Source organism: Sorex araneus, chromosome X (genome assembly GCF_027595985.1).
Source record: "Sorex araneus isolate mSorAra2 chromosome X, mSorAra2.pri, whole genome shotgun sequence".
Taxonomy (NCBI): Eukaryota; Metazoa; Chordata; class Mammalia; order Eulipotyphla; family Soricidae; genus Sorex; species Sorex araneus.
Window position 1 is genome coordinate 200,090,016 of NC_073313.1, and position 23,158 is coordinate 200,113,173.

The 23,158-nt window shown below is 33.7% G+C and overlaps 1 protein-coding gene across 6 annotated transcripts in view; it reads right to left on the reverse strand.

Moving 5' to 3' along the window:
* Positions 1 to 388: 388 nt before the first annotated feature.
* Positions 389 to 23,158, reverse strand: part of SCN1A (sodium voltage-gated channel alpha subunit 1) — a 167,890-nt gene continuing 145,120 nt past the window's right edge. For all 6 annotated transcript variants that reach the window (XM_055119682.1, XM_055119685.1, XM_055119684.1 and 3 more), the window contains 7 exons: positions 21,608 to 21,730; positions 13,908 to 14,189; positions 11,661 to 11,714; positions 9,865 to 10,002; positions 7,850 to 7,954; positions 6,128 to 6,398; positions 389 to 3,638 (listed from right to left, as the gene is read on the reverse strand). In XM_055119682.1, coding sequence (XP_054975657.1) covers positions 2,461 to 3,638; positions 6,128 to 6,398; positions 7,850 to 7,954; positions 9,865 to 10,002; positions 11,661 to 11,714; positions 13,908 to 14,189; positions 21,608 to 21,730 — 2,151 coding nt within the window. In that variant the 3' untranslated portion in view covers positions 389 to 2,460. The remainder of the gene's footprint in view (positions 3,639 to 6,127; positions 6,399 to 7,849; positions 7,955 to 9,864; positions 10,003 to 11,660; positions 11,715 to 13,907; positions 14,190 to 21,607; positions 21,731 to 23,158) is intronic.

The following is a 23,158-nucleotide window of genomic DNA, read 5'->3' on the forward strand; positions in this document are numbered from 1 at the left end:
GAAGCATGGGCAATTTGAGAGGTGTAAACCAAACATCTCACTCACGCACACTTATCAACTTAACCTTGTAAAATCCAGGTTGAAAGGCATCACTTTGAACCCAGCCATCCATCCTTGTTATGGTTCCCATATTTTTCTACCTGAAGTCACCGGTTTAACTTTTGGCAATAACAGAGATCCTTTTCCTAGTAGAATACAGCTGCCTCCTTGGAGTCTTGGATCTAATTTTCTTACCTCTACCCTGTTTCTTTTTTATTCCAGGTTTTCTTGTTCTTGGTCCAGATACATGTATGTGTATGTGTGTTGCAGCTCTCCTATACCCCAGTTTGTAGACAAAGACATCCTCATTTTATAAAATGCTGCTAATAAGAAGTAACTGAGCAAGCAATAAAATAAAAAATGTAATCTTTATTATTTTTGCACATTTTTAATGTTGGTTAGCATCATTTAGGATAATAGCATTTTCCGGCATGCAGTTGACCAATACAATTTATCTAAGTAGTTTTAAGAAAAAGTGGAACCTATGATTTGCCTCTGTAAGAACACAAATGTCTGATGTAATTGACTACTGAAGTTCACTACTCTTGTTACTGTGGAAAAAAAAGGTGAAACCCACATCATATTTAGAGCAGTCTAGAGCAGCATAACACCAAAAAATAAATACATAACCAATTTAAGAAAATAAAGGGACAAAAGTGAAAAAAGTTCTATTTAAATCAAATGTGCTACTACCAAAATGAGTAAATAAAATTTGATACCCTTTTCCAATTGCAAGGCATAATATGGATGTGAGTTGTGAATCTATATTGCCCCTAAAATTATGAATAATCTAATATTAATAAATATAATTTAAAAAGCATAAATCTACAACTACCCAGTCATATTTTCATTTCTTAGCAAATTTCTTCCATGAAAAAGTACTATGGACAGAAAGTAAGAAAAGTGAGTGTGATATCAACCTGAAGATAATTTCCTTTTCATATTTATGTACATAATGCTGAAAAATAAAATAAAATGACTTTTTTTTACAGTATTTATATTTGCTTATAAAATTCTAAACACATTTTTAACAGGTTAAGCGGTGTTTTTTTAAACATGTCTGTACAATCTGACTATTCGCCATATGTTATCCACTTAAAATTTAAAAGAACCAAAAAGCTGTTAAAGTGCTGCAAACTATTGCTTAATGACTTAAAGAAATGAGATCCGTTGAACAATTTCTTTGATTTTACCACTGACATATGGCTTCTCATAAATGAGATTCTTAGCAGTGGGAGAAACCAGATTCAGCAGCATGATAATATAAACATGCATTGATAGCATCCAAACTATCTATAATGGTACAGAATACATTATATTACCTGTGTAAAGCTTGCACTCTACATTTCTTGTGGTACATATTTGATGCAATAAATAGTGTGCTTAGATCATTATTTGTTTGCCCAAACGTGCACCACAGGGTAAAATGACTATTTACATAATAAATAGCATTTCATTAACATATACATTATCAACCTTGCTGAGCTGAAGATGGCTAAACAAAGTGCAGATTAAGCAGAAATTTATTAAGGGTTGTTCTTTTGTTCAATTCAGTCCTCAGGGGAGAAGCAATGCTCATTATTCCTTTTTTTTTTGTATTTTTGTCTTGATTTTTTAAATATATTAAACAGAAACAACATTTATGAATCTTGACATTTGAATGAAGTTTGTACCTGCTAAGATTGAATGGCCTACCCTTAAAAAAGAAAAGACCTACCTTATCTAGGGACTGGGTTGGCAAAATAAAAATAGCAAAGCACCTCCAACTATCACCGAATTATCCCTCCCAGAAACATGGATGGAATTTAAGAACTCATTGTATTCCTTGTGACTTTTTTCATGCACGGTCTCTAAGTATAGCATGCCCTCATGCAAACCACTTCTTTGTGCAAATGGGAGGGCCATGTGATTTCTCTTACCTGGATGACAAACCTGTTAAAGAGGTCCTTTAGTCTATTTCTCAACAGAAACCCCATTTACAAAAATAGTCACATATAATAAACAGCATATGGATTAAAAAAAAGATGAATCCACTAACCGATTTTGTAAAAATGTGACAAATGTGGCAGTTGAAATGCAAAGAGTGGATTAAAATTACTACACTAAAGTTTTTCATGTTAAACAACCCCCAAATTATATGTTTGCACCCCTTTGAACTGGTCCCTACAGTCTGAGTAGCCATTTAGTCTCTTGTCTTCAGCAGTGTCAGCTGGTAGTGAGAACAGTAACCTCCTGTCAAGGTCATCTCCCCTTACAGAGTCACAGTCTTCTGACAAGGGGTCACTGTCTTATTGTAGGCACTGACCTTAAGTAGATTTGTGTAAAAACAGTCAGTTTGGCATTGACCTCCTAAAGGAGTCCTGTTGACAAAAATACATCACCTTTCACAGGCTGTAAACAATTTGTCACCTTTTAAAAATTTTATTTCCCTTTGGCTTTTTCATCTTTACCTTCCTGCTCATGTTTTTCTACGATTGGCTTTGTTACCCGATCATAGGAGGGTGGGCAAGCTGCTGTGGACATGGTCAGATCAGTTTTTTCTGTAATAGAGTTTTCATTTATTCTGTCAATTATCATGTCTTCTTTTAAAAGCAGATTAGCCCCACCTTTGAGTTTATTTTTATTATAGGTAAATGAAGCTTGTTTTACAGTTCTCTTTAGAAGGTGGCGCCTGTAAGCACGCTGAATAATAACAGCGGATACCTCCTCTTGTTTTCGTTTTAAAGTTGTCGTAATTGGCTGATAGGAGACCTTCGATGGGTTGGAAGCCATGAATCGCTCTTCCATTTGGACTCGAAGAGCATCCATCTCTCCACTCTCCCCTAAGACACGCTTCGTAAAAGCAAATAAGATATCGAGACAGTGGATCCGGTCACCACTGACCATGGGCAAATCCATGGCGATGAGCTGGAGTTTGTTCGGTTGCGGCAAATTGAGTGGGGGTTCAAGAGCGGCTGCAAACTGAGATAGTTTTTCAAACTCCATGAACTGGGTGGCATCCGGGTCAAACTTCTCCCAGACCTCATAGAACATCTCAAAGTCATCCTCACTCAGGGGCTCTGCACTTTCTTCAGTCGCAACACTGAAGTTCTCCAGGATGACAGCGATGTACATGTTCACCACAACCAGAAATGATATGATGATGTAACTGACAAAGAAGAAAATCCCAACAGATGGGTTCCCACAGTCTCCTTTCACTGAGCTCCCCGGGTTATTTTTGTTAGGGTCACAGTCTGGAGGTCCACTGTTAAGAATCGGTGCTAACAATCCGTCCCAGCCGGCGGAGGTGGTGATCTGAAACAGGCAGATCATGCTATTGCCGAAGGTTTCAAAGTTGAACATGTCATCAATTCCAACTTCTCTCTTCACATAGGCGAAGTTGGACATCCCAAAGATGGCATAGATGAACATGACCAGGAAGAGCAGGAGGCCGATGTTGAACAGGGCAGGGAGGGACATCATCAGAGCAAAGAGCAGAGTGCGGATCCCCTTGGCCCCTTTGATGAGACGCAAGATTCGACCAATCCTGGCGAGACGGATGACTCGGAATAGGGTAGGAGACACAAAGTACTTTTCTATCAGCTCAGCCAGAAACATACCTGGGGGGGAAAAGAGTAGACAACCAACCAGTGAAGAAGTTATCAAACACTTTACTTTCTGTAAAGGCTCCTAAATAAAATTCAGAACACGGAAACTTATGTACACATGCTTAAGTTTCACATACATATAAGATATCATAAACAAATGTGAATTTTGACATTTAAGCATAAAATTCAATTCCGTATTTGCTATGGACAAATGAATTCTCATGATATTATTAGTAACTTTATCAGCAGAACTTCAGAGAGATTTCACACTGTCTCTTCACTGTGCACATGAAGAGTGCTGCCTACCAGACAAGAAGAAAGGGTTACTAGAAACTTGTCATGGTGATGTGTGATCTCGGTCTCCCAGCCTATAGATATGTGAGAAAATTTGTTTCTGCTCTTTAGGCAGCCACTCTGGTTCTTGTAATGTACATCTGAACTAAGATGTTATTCAATCTTAAGATGTACTAAGATGTAATTCAATAACTAAGATGTTATTCACGATAAAAAAAGGATTTTACCGTGCTTTATGATTTTGAAGGCAATTTATAGTTATTTTTAGCTTACATAAGACTTCAAAATCAAATCTCAAAAATGAATTAAAAATTCTCAAGTCTATGTAAATTTCAGCGGGTTAAAATTTATATGAATATACTTTTTTTTTCTAAAATTGCCAAGATACATAGCCTATTTTGTGCCCTTATCTGACTAAAATGTCTGTTTTTGATGCTATTTTCATTTCTCTGTGAATTTGATGTTTCTCTAAATTTCAGCTTTTCTATTCCTATATATTTGTATATGTTCTTGCATATTTCCAGAGGGATCAAAGATAGATTCTCTCTTGTTTAACATTGGTTAAACATTTTTCTGTCCCCTCCCTTGAAATTTTCTTTTCCATTTATCTTTTAATGAAAAAATAATTATAAGTAAGAGAGAGATCAATAAATCATGTACCTTCAAGTTACATAACTTAGTAAAGGATAAGTTTAAAAAACATGAGGGGTGTGTTTGGGGGTGGAGAGAGAGAGAGAAAGAGAGAAAGAGACCAGAGAGAGATCAGAGAGAGAGAGAGGAGGTATGTGGCAGGAAATACAGAATCAATGGCTACAGACAACACATAAGTTGGATAGAAGGTCAACATCTCTAGAGGGAGGAATGGCATGAAAATATGGCCAACAGAGATGACCCATAATACATGGTAAAATATAGACCAATCCCAATTAGTCATCTGTTTTAGACTGTATATATCCAGTTCACACAGAGACGTCTTTCTTCCGTGGAGCTGGGGTAGTTATATTTTAAAAGATATGAGCTATTGCTTATAAGGCCTCTCCTGCTCTGTGTTCCAGGCTTTGAAGTGTATGACTACTGAAAAGATATCTTAAGTCAGCTCACTTACTTTCTGCATCATTACTATTATCCCATTCCAAAATAATCTATAATACCTTGAAAAGACCTATCATGCACATTTACTAAAGCTTTGATCCCCATCCTCACCTCCTGTGAGGACTTGTTAATTGCTTATTTATCAAAACAAGCTATTTCTTAACCCAAATACTCACATTTTATATTGCATCTATGAACATCAACTAAAAGAAATTCTTTATGTCCCAATAACACTTAACATTTTGATTGTTTCTTTCTTTCTTTTTTTTTTTTTTTTGCTTTCTGGGTCATACCCCTCGATGTTCAAGGTTATTCCTGGCTTTGCACTCAGGAACTACCCCTGGCAGTACTCAGGGGACCATATGGGATGCTGGGAATCTTTCATTGAACGTAGGCCTTACCTATTTCAAGTAAACTCCAAAATATATTGGCACAAATTACTTTAAAAGGAATATCTGTAAAAGGTTTATTAAAGCCAGGTAAGGCATGAATTTTATCATAATGAGATACAAATATAGAATTAAATTAAAATTAATAAAAATTAAATTAAATTAAATGCAATATAAAAGATCTTTCATGGAATCACAATTTCTGTAGGAATATGCATATTCCCTTTGCTCTTGGTTCTGTCATATCAAATTTTGAGAAAGATATGATGCTCAGGAGTATAGTTAGTGCTCCGCAATATATGATCTCAGGCACTTAGTATATTACAAACACATCTGGAGGTTTTAAAGCACCAAAAGTCATATATTCTCAATTCCAATGTAAAAAAAAAGAGAAAATGGATGACTGTTCAGCCCATTCTACTTTTTCTTATTCTCTTTGCACTCAGTGCTTCTCTTTTTCCTGACAATTTTTTTTTTAAACTTTACATCACATTTCTAGTTTAAATGAGTAAGACTACTATGTTGGTAAATGATAAGTATTGAAAGTAGGTAGACTAAGCTATGATAGTGTAAATACAGCAGAAGCCTCATTTTGTAATAAAACAACACATGTGGAAATGAACCAAAAGTCATAGGCGGCATCTCTATGTGTTGGGAAGACCTGGAGTCTATATTTGACTCTTACTTTTATTGATATGAACTTAGGAGACTTTAAATACTTCTTACCTACAATGGAGAGAATAACAACCACAAAGTCAAAAATATTCCAGCCTATGGTGAAATAATAATGGCGCAGCGAGATGAGCTTCAGTACACACTCTCCCGTGAATAGCACAATGAAAACTAGGTTGATACGTGACAAAATGGTAGTGACATAATCACTCTGGTCATCTGTTTCTACCATCATTGTGACCATGTTCAGACAGATGAGAATCATGATGCTTATGTCAAAAACTTGTCTGGTCACAAAGTCAAATACCATTCCTTGAAATTTATTCTGTTAAGAAAAAGATATTCTGTTAGTGAGAGGTATTGTTGTTGTTTGTTTTATAGACTTTAGCATCCACATAACTACTTTCTGTACATATTAACTTTCTATATTTGTACATAGTAGCCATTGACCTTGGTTTTTAGAAAAGATCATCTTTAGCACATAGTTACTTAGTCATTATTTTAAACTACTATTTCCCAATGAGTAGTCTAATGACTAACAATAGGGAGTTAGTCTTTAAAAGGAAATTTTTATAAGAAGTTTTGTAATCATATATTTCTCTGAAACACAAAATATGTGTTGAATGCAACTATATTTTGTCACCCAGTATGCTCCCAAATTATTTTGACCTTAGATCATGATTATAGAGGTCAATACAATGTGGGATAAAGACTCCTTGTTTCACAGCAATAGCTTGATTCATCATTGAAAAATGAAAATATTGTTAATAAAATATTATTAATATCTTTTATTATTGGCCAACTTTTATAGACATTAGCGAATTCTAACTATATGGTCATAGAAATGAATAGTAGATCCAGAATTTTTTTCTCCACCACGATAGTTAGAACTACACTGAAAAAATAAAATGAAAGTAAGTTATTGTGTCACTCGAGACCTCATCAAATTCTTTATATGGCAAAACCATACATGTTTTCAAAACCAAAACCTTATTCTTTTCCTTAACATTTCTTCACAATTCTTGAGTTATGTTAACAGTTACATATTTTTAACATTACTTATGTATATTTTAGTTTTAGTTTGGATTACTCATGTAATTCTAAATCCCATGAAGGTAAGGGCACATTTTCTGTTTGTTCTTTGTGGTCCTCTACTCTCTCTGTCTCTCTCCCACTCCCTCTCTCTATCTCTCTCTCTCTGTCTTTATCTCTGTTTCTTTGTCTCTCTATCTCTCTCATTTTTGGGCCACACCTGGTAATGCTTATAGCTTATTATAACTTACTCCAGGCTCTTAGCTCAGAGATCACTTCTACTCCTGGTGGGTTCAGGGGACCATATGAATGCCAGGGATTGAACCCAGGTCAGTCACATGCAAGGCAAAAATACCCTACCCACTGTACTATTGCTGTGTGGTCTCTGACATTTTGGAAAGCTTTAACTACTGCTATCAAAGTGATAGGTTAGCAGTGCTCTAAAACTAGAAGGAAATTTTGCCCTGGAAATATTAGCTGCTATATATGTATATATATATATATATATATATATATTTGCTTTTTGGGTCACACCCAGCGATGCTCAGGGGTTACTGCTGGTTCTGCACTCAGGAATTACTCCTGGCAGTGCTCGGGGGACCATATGGGATGCCAGGGATCGAACCCGGGTCGGTCGCGTGCAAGGCAAACGCCCTACCCGCTGTGCTATCGCTCCGGCCCCTTAGCTGCTATATTTTCATGAGAAAACCAATTATATTCCCCATATAACTTAATATTTCTTACTCCTGGTCGAGGTATAGGCTTTTGTGGCTTTTTTGATCCTAATTTTTTCATCGCATTATAGTATTTCTTCTGTTCTTCTGTCATAAAGATGTCTTGACCTCCAAAGTATAGAAAGGAAAAACAAAACTGATTATAACTGTGTCCTCTTATACTTGTCTCATGATAAATTTAAAATAGGAAAGGACAGTTAAAAAGGGACATGCAAAGTTCAATACATTCACATCATTATACTAGAGTTTTAATTTTAAAGAAATGGAAAGTACTTTAGTTCATATAATTTCATTTAGTTCTGAAATCATCCAAATTTTACTCTACTACTACTACTACAATTATTATTATTATTATTATTGTCATTAGTTTTGGGGCTACACCTGACGATGATCAGGGATTACTTCTGGTTCTGCACTCAGGAGTCACTCCTGTTGGTGTTTGGGGGACCATATATAGGATAGTGAAGATCAAAACCAGGTCGGCCTGCTGCAAGGTCAGTGCTTTACCCACTGTATTATCTCTCTGGCCTCTCTTATCATCATCATCATCATCATCATCATCATCATCATCATCATCATCATCATCATCATCATCATGAGAAAAAAAAGTGAAATTCTGAGAGGCTTAGCATTTTACTCAAGACTATATACTTGAGGTGAGTGGTAATATTTGATTTGCCAAAATATTAAGTGTTTTTCTCCTTATTCTATATATGCTGCCTTTCTGAAGTTAAAGACAATGATTGTTTTATTTAAATGTAGCAAAGAGCTACGGTATATATATTCCAAGATGTTTTAGAGTTTATCGTAGAAGTCACTTTCTCTTTGGCAAGGACTGGTTGGTGCAAAGGGATAGAAAGCTGAAAGATAAGTACAATTACAGGGTAAGTCACACCATAAATTTGGCAAGAATGTAACAGTCCAGTAAGTAAAGAGAAGTGGAATTCAGGTAAATAAGTTAAATGAAGGAACCTGATGTTGAGTACAGAATAATATTAGCCAAATAAAAGGTAAAACGGTCAGGAATGTTATGAGAGTCTCATATAACAAAAGTATAAGTTAAATAACAAGAAAACATGCTAAGCAAATGACACGAGGAAGCAGTACACAAAAAATTTACCAATATCTAAAAAGCACTTTAAAATAGATCAGTACTTACAATAAGACATACAGATAAATTAAAAATAATTTTATTTATCAAATATATAAAGTAATTAAAAATTAGAAGTAAGTAATCTAAGAATGTTCATGCAATCTGTGAACATGAGTGGATATGTTATATATTATTTTAAAAAGTAAACTAACTTGCTCTTGGAATTAACCTTAAAAATATAATTAAAGACTCATTTTTGTTGAAAAGACATGTAATTAGGCAGTATTTAAATTATTAAAGGTGAAAAGCAACTGGAAATGATAAATGCTATCTTCTCTGAGAAAAAATATCCATGCAAATCAAAATCATGAAAAAAAAACATCAATCTTGGTAAAGAATTGAGTAAAATTTAATAACACATGTAATAAAAACTTAATAAAATAAAAAACTTGATAAAATAAAAAACACATAAAGTAAAAAAATTTATAGTTACAAATAATCTTATTAACAAATATGTGAAGAAAGTGTTTGAGGAGAAAAGCAAAATGTGAGTGGTAGTTACTGTAAGTATAAAGTAATAATTTCAGTACTGTGGTAAACTGATAACTCCAATAAAAGATTGATTAAAAAAGAATATATGCCCAATACATATGTGAAGCATGAGCAAAAAAGAATATTTTACTAGATTAAAATAAAAAAAATAAAAAAGGAGGGAAGTATTGTAAACCTAAGCAAAGCAAGGTAAAGCATAGTTATTTTTGACTTTCATTACCCTGAAAGAGATGAGTGGTGGGGGAGGGTGGTTATACAAAGATAGACAAATACATAATGTGGATATATTGGTATCATTGGGTTCTTCAAATCAATATTTATTTGGCAGAGAGAATATCACAAATAAATTTACTTAGAAGAAAAATATTAGAAATACTTATCTTCTTTTTTTGTTGATTGAAATTATCTATGATCACACCAATAAACAGATTCAAGGTGAAAAAGGACCCAAAGATGATGAAAATAACAAAGTAAAGATACATATATAGACTTTCTTCATATTTAGGCTGGAGTTCCACCTATCAAAGAAGAGTATTTTATAAAATATTATAATGTATTTTGATGGTATATAAGTCATTGAACTTTTTCATGTGAAAAGAAAATTTCTAGTAATGCATAAACTAGTGTTTTTCTTTTTACCTTCTAAAAGAGTGACTTTAAAAAACACCCTCTGAAATTAAACTTTAGGAATGCTCTAATATAAAAATAATATTATGAAACACTATGTTTAGTTTAAAATATTGCCGGTTGGACAGCAATGTGCTTAATTTGACTATTTAGGTGTTGGATTTTTAAACTTTGAAAAATAATTAGTGAAAATTTATCAGTAAAATTAGTGAAAAATTATCAGCAATATATAATGGCTATATAATTAGAAATAGCCATTCATATGTACATGAATTTCTCCAGCAAGCAAGAATTGGATATTCAGTAAAAGGTTGATTACTATACTGTTAACATTACAAGGTTCATTGGATTTTTCATATGACATAGACATAACAGAACACCCCATCTAAAATCTTCAATTATAATTTAATCTTTAGGTTGTACTCTCAGAAAATTAACATTGATCTATCAGATCACTTATGAATAAAGAGTCACTATTAACAATTCCCAAATAGGTTCATGTTCTTCCAGACAATGAGTTAAAACCAACTAAACCTACAAAACAAAATCACAAGAAAGTGAAATAGCAAAACTCTTGTGGGTTTCAGAAATGAACCCAACATAAAATCTAAAGCCGTTGTGAGAAGTGCATATCAAGAAAGATAAAAGTGAACTTTGCTGGGTCAGTTTAAAGATAAAAACAATAGGGATTGTTATTTTTGCAAGGGGTTGGCTTGTTTTGTTTTGTTTGGATGTCACACCCTGTGGTACTGATTGGGGAGAAGAGGCCTGGGGTGACTCCGGCAAGGTGCTCATGAGACCATGTGATGCTGGAGATCAAATCTGGGGCTTCTGCAGACGAAGCAGAAATTATGGCCATTAGAGCTATCTGTCTCCTGGTCTTCCAAAACAGAGGTTATTCTTTGCACTGAGAGATTACATAGATGAAACTTAGAATGAAAAGATGAAGGCCTAGAGAAAACACTGTATTTTACAAAGTTGTGAAGAATACAGTCAAAACAAACATGGATTTCCTTTTCTTCTTGAAACCTAAAGGAGACTCTCATGGGAAAGTGTAAATATAGTGGATTGTTACTTTGGTGACACAAACATAAAGGAAACTATTGACTTCGGAAGTGATAATAGCCTTGATAAAAGCTCCAGAAACTGATGTATGGATCTGAAATCACCCCATAAAAAATGAATGTGAAAGGGATGATTACAGATCTCTGAGGCTGCATAGCTGAAATCCTTAGCTTTACATACTAAAATGAAAAATAAATATACATTCCAAATACTTATGAAAATCATGTAGTTCTTAATACTTGCTTCAGTACACCAAATGTATTAAATAAAAAAAATTTACTATGAGAATATTTGTTATTAAATATATGCAGTGTTATTTTTGCTTGAATTTCAAATTAATTTGTTTTATTTTAGTGTAATTTTTCTGATGTTATTATTTTTAAAAAGTAATGAGTCATATTTTTCTGCTTTTAATAATCTGTATTATTCTATTCAGCTTTGTGCTCTGTTGAATTAATATTAGCAGGCTATGAGAAGTACTTACATTTCTAGAATCAACTGCTGCATACATTATATCCATCCATCCCTTAAATGTGGCCTATTATAAAGAATATGAATATTTTTATTTTTAAGTAAAACTAATTGAGACTTGATTTTTAATGATAATTCACACACATATATATTTGAAATGTACATATTGGAAAGCATTTCAAAATAGATTTTGGATCATCACAACATCTTGATATATTTGTTGTTAGGTTACCAACTCATGAATAGTTCTTAATTTTTCAGAGGTAATGACGTATTGTTTAATTTCAAGTGCAATCAGAATTTAGTAGAATATTTTCAAAAAGTATGGGATATTTTAAAAAATATTCCAAAATGTTTGGCAATGTCTGTAATAGAAAAATAATTATAACTTAGATTTTTATAATTGATATTTATCTGCAAGGTCATCAAAGTAACTGAAACTATAAGATTTCTTGATTGTAACATTCCCCAGTTCAAACACAAATAAACACAAAGTCAGACTTGTAGACTCTCACTGTAAGAATTTTGAACCACAACATTGCCAAATAAACCTGTATTTTACTTCTCTGCAATTTTGATGAAATGAGTTAGTATGGGTAGAAAAGTGGAAGTAATACAGTAGACATTTTCCGATTTATTGTTTTTTGTTTGTTTGTTTTTTGGTCCCACCTGGTGATGCTCAGGACTTACTCCTGGCTCTGTGCTCAGGGCTCACTCCTGGCAATGCCCAGGAATTAAACCCAAGTCAGCTGCACTATCCTGTGGTATAATCTCTCCAGTCCCCTGCATTTACAGATTTAAAAAGGAAGTAATGATTCTTAGAAAATATGAGTGCTTTCTTTTAATATCAAAGAAACTGTGAACTATTTTTCTTTTTTTTTCTTTTTTCTTTTGCTTTTTGTGTCACACCCAGCTATGCTCGGGGGTTACTCCTGGCTCTGCACTCAGGAATTACTCCTGGCGGTGCTTGGGGGACCATATGGGATACTGGGGATTGAACTCAGGTTGGCCACATGTAAAGCCCTACCCGCTGTACTATCGATCCAGCCCCAACTATTTTTCTTTTGTGTAACTTAAAATCCCAGTAGAGCAAACATTACAATAGTTAAAATTGACTTACGTAGTTGTACCAAAAAACCATTTGAGCTGAGACAACAGAACCTGTGTTTTATTTCTATTTAGCATTTCGGCAGTGTCACATATTTTCCCACCTCACTCTGAGGATCTAATCATAAAACTTAAAAATCATTGCCTATATCATGCTAAGTAAAATTAGTCAGAAAGCGAGGAACAGACATATGATGACTGCACTCATTTGTGGAATAATAGGAGACTAACACCTAAGGACAGTAGGAGAACATAATAGGAGACTAACACCAAAGGACAGTAGAGATAAGGGCCAGGAGGATCGCATCATAGCTAGGAAAATGACTTAAAATGTTGGTCAAAAGGCAGCTGGGATAGAAAAGGGACCACTAAGTAAATTATTATTGGAAGAATCCCTCAGGATGGGAGATATGTGCTGAAAGTAGACTATGGACCAAGCATGATAGCCTCTACTCTTAGTATCTGTATTGCAAACCATAACATCCAAAAGGAGAGAGTAAGAGAGAATGTGCCTGCCACAGAGGCAGGGGTGGGAAGGGGTGGGGTTGGTGGGAGGGATACTGGGAACACTGGTGGTGGAGAGTTGGTACTGGGGGAGGGGTGGGCATTGGATCACTGTATGACTGAAATGTAATCATGAAAGTTTGTAAGTATGTAATTGTATCTAATGGTGATTCCATAAAAAAAATTTTTAAAAAATCATTGCTTAGTCTTTAATCCAAACTGTACATCCCACCAATTAATTACAATTCAATTAGTTGCAATCCATTCAGGTGGGCTAAGTATGAATTTTGAGAGGGTGACCTACCACAGAGACAAGCTTCTGATTACAGTAGAAAAACAGGAGCAAACACTTTTTCAAATGAGAAGGAAGAACAAAATGGAGAGAACAACCTGTGGAATGAACTGTTCGATCTCTATATCCTGCACTACTTATATGTACTGGTTTCTTCTATACATCTGGGCTTAAAAACTCATACCAAAAATCAAATTAGAAGAAACAAAATGTTAAAAACTATTTTCTTAGTAACTATATAATCAAACTAGAAAAAAGAAGAAATGTTATAATCTATTTTCTTATAACTAAGTAATAAATTGTTCAAAAGCTTTGTTATTATTCCAAAAAAAAATTGAGAAAAGAATGGCTACTTACAACTTGAAGCAAAGAGAGATACCCAAATCCTACATTATCAAAGTTTACTTTCACATTTTTCCATCGGGCAGTCTCATTTCTGTCCATTAGCTTTATGCAATCACTACGATTATTCACTTCGGTGATTGTAAACATGTCACCAGTTGTAGTGTTAACACAGTGGTAGAATTTTCCAGCAAACAAATTTACGCCCATGATGCTGAAAATTAGCCAGAATATAAGACAAACCAGAAGCACATTCATGATGGATGGAATTGCTCCTAAAAGGGCATTCACAACCACCTAGTACACAAATGGAAGAAAAAGAAAAGTCAGAATTCTTGTTGGATAAAAAAGAAAGGCAATCATAATCTTTGGCATTTCTAATTTTTTCAAATACCAGGTCTATTCTAGAATATTTAAAACAAAGTAAAAATTTTAAATAAAATCCGTTATTTCATAAGCAATACAATTAGGGAAACAAATATAGACAATGTAACAAATAAACAAAAAAGAATTTCAAAGAGAGAGAGGGAGTTGTCAAAAAGCTAAAGTAAAAGCAAAACTAGAGGAATTTGTTTCCATATGAAGTAAGAATATTTCTTTATTTAACTAGAAAAAAAATAAAGTAGAAAATCCTAATACTAAAAATGAACTCATTAAAAAAAAAGCAACATATTAAGGAACATCACTATTTGGACATGATTTATTTAACTAATATAATTTAATTTAAATTTCATATGTATAAATATGAAGTTATTATTAAGCACCTAATATAATTTTAACCTTAATTATTCATGCATTTCTATGACTAATAATTTTTGCATAAGCAAGACAATTTAGCATTATGTATTTCATTAGATCATCACATCGTTTATTTCAAGCTCCAGTCATGTCAGTTGTTTCATTTACTGAGTTTAATTCAATAAAATTATTTTAAATGAAACCTAATTGAAATCAGTTTATTAGAAAAATAAGGAGGGATACCTTATTAGAGGTGATAATTATAAAATCTGGTAAGATATTATAAAATTCTGAACTAAACAATTATCTACTTATTTTTTCCAGTGGAAGCATTTTCCCCTCTTATTTGTATTTCTGAATCACAAATTAATATATAGACTTTATATTTGTAACTGTACAGATAACTGCCCTTGATTCCTTTTCCATACACAGTTCCCACTGGAGCAGCATAAAAGTAGCTAGGAGGTAAAGAATAGACAGACGCTAGAATGTTCTTAAGTCATAGGTGATGCTACAGACTTGAATTTTTCCTGTAATCTCTATTATTCTGATCAATCTTATCCAAAGCAAAAGACATGTATCAAAATGTCTTCTGTCTTTCTTTTGATGCCAGTATATCTTGGAACACTCAAATAGTTTATATGAGAAAAAAAAATACAGGAGCCAGTTCTTAATCATCTGCAACCCTGTTTAAAGTCTCTAAAGAACCCTTGACCTTCTTTAGTTAAAAGCAGTACTATTTAAGTAGGTCAAAGGAAATTGTAAAACAATGACAAAGGTGAAGTAATGTGCATAAAAAAAAAGTTAACCAAGCTATGCAGGCAGAATCAGATGAGTTTGTTTAGTAAGCTTAACATGGCACCACTGTCTCATTTTGCTGACTTCATTTACACAATGGAATAAATAAATTCTTAATTATACTTTTTATTTCAAAGGTGTGGCTTTGTTTCTTTTGTATTAAATATATGAAATTTGAAGTCATGTTATTGTTATTCCCTATTTTTCAGAATATTTTACCTATCACCTTGATTTAAGAAAATATATCTGTTGTGCACACATTAAATGTATGTTAAAAAGGCACATTTGTGGGGGCAGAGGGTATCAGAGAGATAGTCCAGTAGGTAGGGTGCTTTGCTTTACACATGACTGACCTGGATTCAATTCCTGGCTTACCTTCCTCCCTTCTTCCCTCCCTCCCTCTCTTCCTTCCTTCAGTCTTTCTTTCTTTCTGTTCCTTCACCACTGGTTAGTTGTACCTATATATTGGATTTTTTCTCACATAAATCTTTTTCAAAACTTTCTCACCTTTCCTACTTTTTTTCCCCATTTCACCATCTCCATTTCAGTCCTGACATCTGTTAACCTATATTTGCACATTGTAAAACTTCTTTTTATCCATGTAAGATGAGTCAATCTTTTTTAAATCTCACATTGAAATTATTTAATGGATCCCAACTGATTATGAAATTCTATCCATTCCTTGAGACTTGAATTGTGCTACAATCTGCATTTCCAATTTTAACTTCCCTAGTCTAAACTTTCATGTCAAGCCAACTGTTATGGTTATCACATGTTAAATACAATCTTAAGAGAATTGAGATGTCATTTCCTTTGAAATTCCTTGTGCAATATTTCTACTCCTGAAATCCCTTTTCTTTTCAAATGATTCTTTCATGCAATCATCCCCATCTAACTATCAAAATAAAGTGAGTATTTCCTCCTGAATTCATTAATTATAATTCCAGAACAAGATCAGAGAAATACTTTGATATTGTGTGGCCATTTAGTATATGGGAAAAAAAGTTAAGTTCAGAGATTAGACTAGAAGTAACACTCAATTCTCCTTAGGATTATTCTCCTTAGATTTGTTCTCACTTAACTGGAAAATAACAAATGGTAGATGGTTTGCTTATTTTTAATTTAAAAAGCAAAAGTATACTCATGAATTTCCCAAGACCTTGAGTGCCTTAATCATGGGAATAAAATTGAGTATTTTGAATAAATAAATACAAAAGTGGTAAATTTTTAAAAAAAGAATGCAATAAAGGTTAGTTTAGCATGTCTTGATCAAAACAAAACTTTCAATGTTATTTTTGGGTGTGAGACAACAATAAAGAGCTTGACACAACAGTAAGTTTAGGGTTAGCTACAAAGCCTAAGATGTTTCCATTGAAATTAGGTCAGTTTTGCATTAACTCCTATGGAACTTCTGATGTAAGTCAGCAGTCAGAAGCAGTGATATTCGGGACATGATTTGCAATATTTGCCAATCCTTGATCCCTCCCCTCCAAAGTATTTTTAATTAAACAAAGATATAAAGAATTGTATCTTGGAAAACGTTCTGCATAATACTGGGGAATTTGTTATACAGAGCTCCATTCATATTTGTCATTTCATTAAATTACACAATGAGAGAGAGTATTGCCTTTTCCCAGGAGTTGGTTCAGCACGGAGGGAGACATATTAGCTTTTTGCTGGCTCTAGGGAACTACAGTAATTGGTTCCCATGTGACAAAGGAACTAGACTGAACTGGCCTGAATAAATTGCAAAGCACAGCCTGTGGTTTTTAGACTGCCTAAAAAGAAATATCTATGAAAGGAGCTATCTTAATGAATACTAGAGGATGTTTCTTTGCACAAGATTTTTGCTAGATATCATCAAGTAGAATTTTTCTATTCTAGCACAACTTGGTCCTTAAAGAAACTCTTTATGTCTTTGGTTCATTATCAACATTTCATTAAATAAACACTAATTGGGAGATTGAAATTAAATATACAAATTAATGTGAGGGATTTTTATACATGCAGAAGCACTTGGGAGTGAACTGCCCTGAACTTCAAATCAATACCACTCATGAATTCTATTTCTTCTTCATACAGGAAAAAATATATATATAAATTGAAAGTAGACAAAGAGAAATCACATTTTCAAATATGAAGGCTGATAGAATATTTTGAAATATAATTAATATATTTGTATGATGGGGTTTAATAAAGAATTTTTACAAAAAATACATCCCATTTTTTTTCAAAAATAAAAACTCATGCACAATATTCTTCAAGTTCAAGAATAAAGAAAATGAAGAATCATTTATGTTTTCATTGAGATGTCTACTATGATAAGTAGTTCTCTAAGAGTGACAAGTTCTAAGAAATAACGCATTAAACTCTATCTTGAAGCACCTGATGTTTTGGGGTACTTTCTAGGTAAGCTAGTTTGTTCTATAATACAAATAAGTGCATGCCTTTACACTTCTTTTTTGTTTGAAACATTTTGCTTACTTAACTGTTCCTTAATATATTTTGCCACTCTATGTTTTGAAAATAATCCCTATAAACTTGTACTTAAGAAAAAATGAGAATGGTCACACAATGCCATCTTAAGAAACCTAGAATGTTATGTCCCAGTGTGTACTCATACATATCAACAAAATAAGATATCGACTGCTTTTCTTTTCAAGGCAGTTCTTAGTACCCACACTAACATTGCAAGTGGCAGGGGTTTAATGCCTCAAAACAATACCATGAACTTGACCATAAAATTTTTACATAGCCATTCTACACCTGGGTCTCCCACCCTCACCAGTCAGATTACCTTCCCATAAGTGGATAAGTCAACACACACATAACTAAACCATATTCAACGAAATAAAGATATCAGCAACAGTTGGGGTTAAAATCCACAGAAGATAAATTCACAAAGGTATTCTTTTCAAAAGAAATTTAAGACATGAATATAGGGGACTAGAATGTAAATACTGTACTTTCCTACTGTGGTACAGTAGTATCCTTCCCAACCCCTCCCTCATCCCACTACACAAAGTCACAGTGAAAGGATGAAAGGTAGCAAAAGGGGTAATACAGTACCCATAATTAAGGGCTGAGGGGAGGAACCAGCGCTCCACCCCATCCAAGTTGGAGCAAGATTATCCTATATAAAATAGAAATATATAGTTTGTTATTAGGTAGAAATCTGATATGACAGAACATATGGTGTTATTTTATTTTTTTCTTGTATATGATGTTCTCAGTGTCTGTTTTCCTGTCAATTAAGACCTGAGTTCTTTTGAAAAAGAAGGTATTTAAGATTTCCTAGATTAGGAAATTAAAAATACAAATTTAAACAAGAATTTAATTTTACTCTATATATTCACGACACCAATTCACTCAGTTTAATTTTACAAGCTGAAAAATTTGGACTGGAAATTTGAAATACAATAAATGTTTAAAAGCTGTCAGCCAGAAATGTGCACCAAACATGCAAAACATAAAGTGCAACGTGATGATAACTTATTACTTTCTAATCTCTTACCAAGCACTGTACAACATGCTCTATTTAGTTATGCTGCATAAAAGCACATGCTTTGAAAAAGGTGACAAAACAAAAACAAAATGAGTGCCTCTTTAGACTTTGGCACAGCTAATATGATTTTATGCTACTAGAAAAATGATTCAATGAGAGTTTCTGAATATATTTAAATCTCACTTTCTACTTATCATCAATTATTGTTTCCATACTTTACATTATATTTTTTATAAAATCATAAAATCCAAACACAAGAAATGGAACCAGCACTCAGTTTCTTTTGTCTTTATAATGCCAACTAGATGCTGAAATGATCACTCTGCTTTGTGTTTAATATGCTGCCATAAGACAAAGAACCATATTACGGAATCTGATACTTGAACTGATTAATTCATCTCCTACCAGCATTATCAATTTTATGTTTCCAAAATTCCAAGCTTCCAAAATTAACTTCTTTTTATGACACGAAAGAAGACACAGAATAAATTATTACTAATATAATTATAGCTGGTTTACTGAAAACAGGAGGCCATAACACCAATATTGTAATAGATATATATTTTATATATGAGACTACCTTGTCAGTTGAAGTTACAGATTTAATAAACTTTCAAACAATAAAGTGTGAAATATTTATACTAACATGATACTTAGCAAGTTTTAGAAAACTCTTCATGTGTTTGACTTTTATTTTAATATTTTTGGGTATCACTGTCACTGTATCACTATCATCCCGTTGCTCATTGATTTGCTCGAGCGGGCACCAGTAACGTCTCCATTTTGAGAATTGTTGTTACTGTTTTTTGACATACTGAATACGCCATGGAAAGCTTGCCAGGCTCTGCTGTGTAGGCAAAATACTCTCGGTCGCTTGTCAGGATCACCATGAGTGGCAGAAGAATCGAACCCGGGTCAGTTGCATACAAGGCAAATGTTCTACTGCTGTCACTCCAGCCCATTTTTGAGTAGAGTGAATTCAAAAATCATATATATTTTCCTCCAGAACTGAAATTGTCAGTTTGAAACAGAAGAAAGTTATGTTTTATTTGAAAAATTAACCATCATCAGATCTCCTAGAGAGAATATTTTTTAGTAAAACTTTAGTGAAAAAGATCTCTGGGAAAAATAAACAGAACTACTTGCCTTTTATTATATTGAATAGTTTTTAATGAAAAATATTTGAATACAAATCTTATGATTCTCAAAAGCTGCAATTATAATAAGTCTTTGGTTCAAGGAGCTATATAAGGCTATCAACTGCATATAGAATACTATGTATTCAAAGGTGTATACTATGGTGCAGCTTTTATAAACATAACCAAGAGTTAAGTTATGAGATAGCAAATGAGCATTGTTTGTTTATAAAAATCACAACTTAGCAGCTTTGTTTAAAAAAATTCCATTTTTTAAAAAGTAGAGCAAATATATGTCATTTATAAATGAATGTTTTGTGCTTCTAAAAAAGGCATTGCTGGGGCTGGAGCGATAGTACAGCAGGTAGGGCCTTTGCCTTAGAAGCAGCTGACCTGGGTTCAATCCCAGGCATCCCATATGGTCCCCTTAGGACTCCCAGGAGTAATTCCTGAGTGCAGAGTCAGGAGTAACCCCTGAGCACCGCTGGTAGTGACTCTCCCCAAAAAAGGCATTGTTAATAAGTCAATAATGACAATTTCTACTTTGTTATGAATCAGAGAATAGTTGAATTATTTCCTTAAAAGAAAAACAAAATTTTACATCACTTGGATAGATGATATGTGTTATGGTTAATTTGAGTCATCCATGATAATGAGTCATAATTAAATTTATCTTCATTGTTATGGTTTTACTTCACTGTCATAAAAATATGACAATTTAAGTATAACATTTAAATAAGTCAATTATTCATATAATTAAGAATATACATCTGGGGGCCGGAGAGATAGCACAGTGGGTAGGGCATTTGCCTTGCACGCGGCCGACCGGGTTCGATCCCCGGCATCCCATATGGTCCCCCAAGCACCGCCAGGAGTAATTCCTGAGTGCAAAGCCAGGAGTAACCCCTGAGCATCACTGGGTGTGACCCAAAAAGAAAAAAAAAAAAGAATATACATCTGGTTTAAAATTGAGGTTACTAGCATAACCTATTAAAATAACAACTTTTAGAAATGTTTAAGATGTAAACAATATTTGTAATTTAACCTTAGCATATTTCAAATCTGAGCTTTGGCATTATATAGACAAAATTTTTAGCAATTTGAATTGTTTCCTTTCTATTCATTTTTATATATGGTTGACATTTTCAATAAACTCATTAAAATTATGTTATGTTTAGATAATAAATGATACTTTATATAGAATTATCTTTATTTTATTATTAATTCTTCATGAAACATAGCAATTTAATATGTAATTGCTTCATATATATATACATGTTCGCAATGAAACTCCCAAGATGGATTAAAATATGCAGTTATTTTAAGGATCACAGCAGATAAATGATAAATCATTTCAAAAGAGGCCTAAATTCTCTTGCATATCACCTAGAAGTAAATATGCAACAGAAAAAATATAAAGTAGCAATTTTGCAAGAATTTGCCATTCCCTTTTGCATGCATGGAGTTTTTCATTTTATAATTTAATTTAATAAAATTTTGTCTTAGTAAAATTCTTCGGATTCCTTCATGTTCCTTACCCTCATCCCTTCAAATCGTGATAAGGCTCTCAGAGGTCTCAGAGCTCTTAGTGTCCTGAGAGATTTGATGGCACCAAGTTCTGAATAACCCAAGGCATTTGCTGTTAAACTGACCAATGAAACCTGCATAAAATATAATACATACATATATGTAAATAAATAAAATAAAATAACAAATAATTAAAAGAAATTGTTTGCACTCACTTATAGTTTCTAGTAAGTACAATAAATATAGCTTCTGCTTGCAATCGTTCAGAAGACAAATGGCTATATATTTTTAGTAAACTTTTAAAAGTTAAAAAAATTCAATTTGCTTCAAAAAGTTAAGATGTTAACTACAAAGTCACAGAATTCTTGAACCATTGGTGGTGGAAAATGGGCACTGGTGGAGGGATGGGTACTCGATCATTGTATGACTGAAATGCAACCACGGATGTTTGTAAGTCTGTAATGGTTACCCCCACGGTGATTCACTAATAATAAATTAATTAATTAATTAATTTAATTAAATTAAAAGTATTCCTTTTTTTCTAAAAAACAACCTAAATGCCACATAATTTTCAATTGTTTCACTAACTTATTGCTAGAACAATTTTAAAATTACTAGAACAATTTTAAAATACAGTAAAAGAAGAAATTTGGGTCTAAAAAACACATTATATTTATTTTAGTAGTATAATTCCCAATCAAGGGGTGTGCTTATGTCTAGCAATAAAATATAAAAACTGATATTCTGTATCACTGTATCACTGTTGTCCCTTTGTTCACTGGTTTGCTTGAGTGGGCGCCAGTAACATCTCCATTTGTCCCTGTTGCATTCAGGGTCAGGGGAATGAGGCCCTTATTATTACTGTTTTTAGCACGTCGAATATGCCACGGGTAGCTTGCCAGGCTCTGCCATGTGAGATTCTGCATCGCTCTTTTCTGGGAGTTTTGTTTTATAGTCTCTGAATCTTGGCTGTTGATTAGATTACATGGTGCCTGGGGCAGTTTGTGGGTGTGGCTGCCAAGCTACTGGAAAAATGGGGATCTGGGTGGAGGAGGTACAGTCCTGATCCGAGCAGGCTTGGAGATCTCAGCCACAGGTCCCGCATACTTGGGTTCCTCCACCAGTTCCCATGCATGAGGCTTGTCCAAGCGTGTGAAGAGTGGCCTTGAGTATGGCTGTGGTTGGGTAGGTTCTGGGGATTTTCAGCTGCTGGGGTTCTGCTTGGGGTGGGAGGAAGACTCAACCTACCCCCTTCCAAGGGGGCTCCAGTGAAAACAATCTGGCGTGGGGCAGGAGGTTATGCCTTAATATGTCACTTAATAAGTGATTTAGGAATATTCTAGGTACATTCAGAGATTCCTTGTTATATTTTGAGCACAGTTTTTAATGTTTTTAAGCTCTCAGTTTTTAAACTGACAATTTTCTCACTCTTAATATGTATTATTTCCCCCTGCCAGTTAGTCATCATCTGGGGAGCTTGTAGCACTAAGAAACATGTTAGTCTTCAAGATTGTACTGTGCTCGGTGGGGCCAGGGAGATAGTACAGCAGGTAAAGTCATTG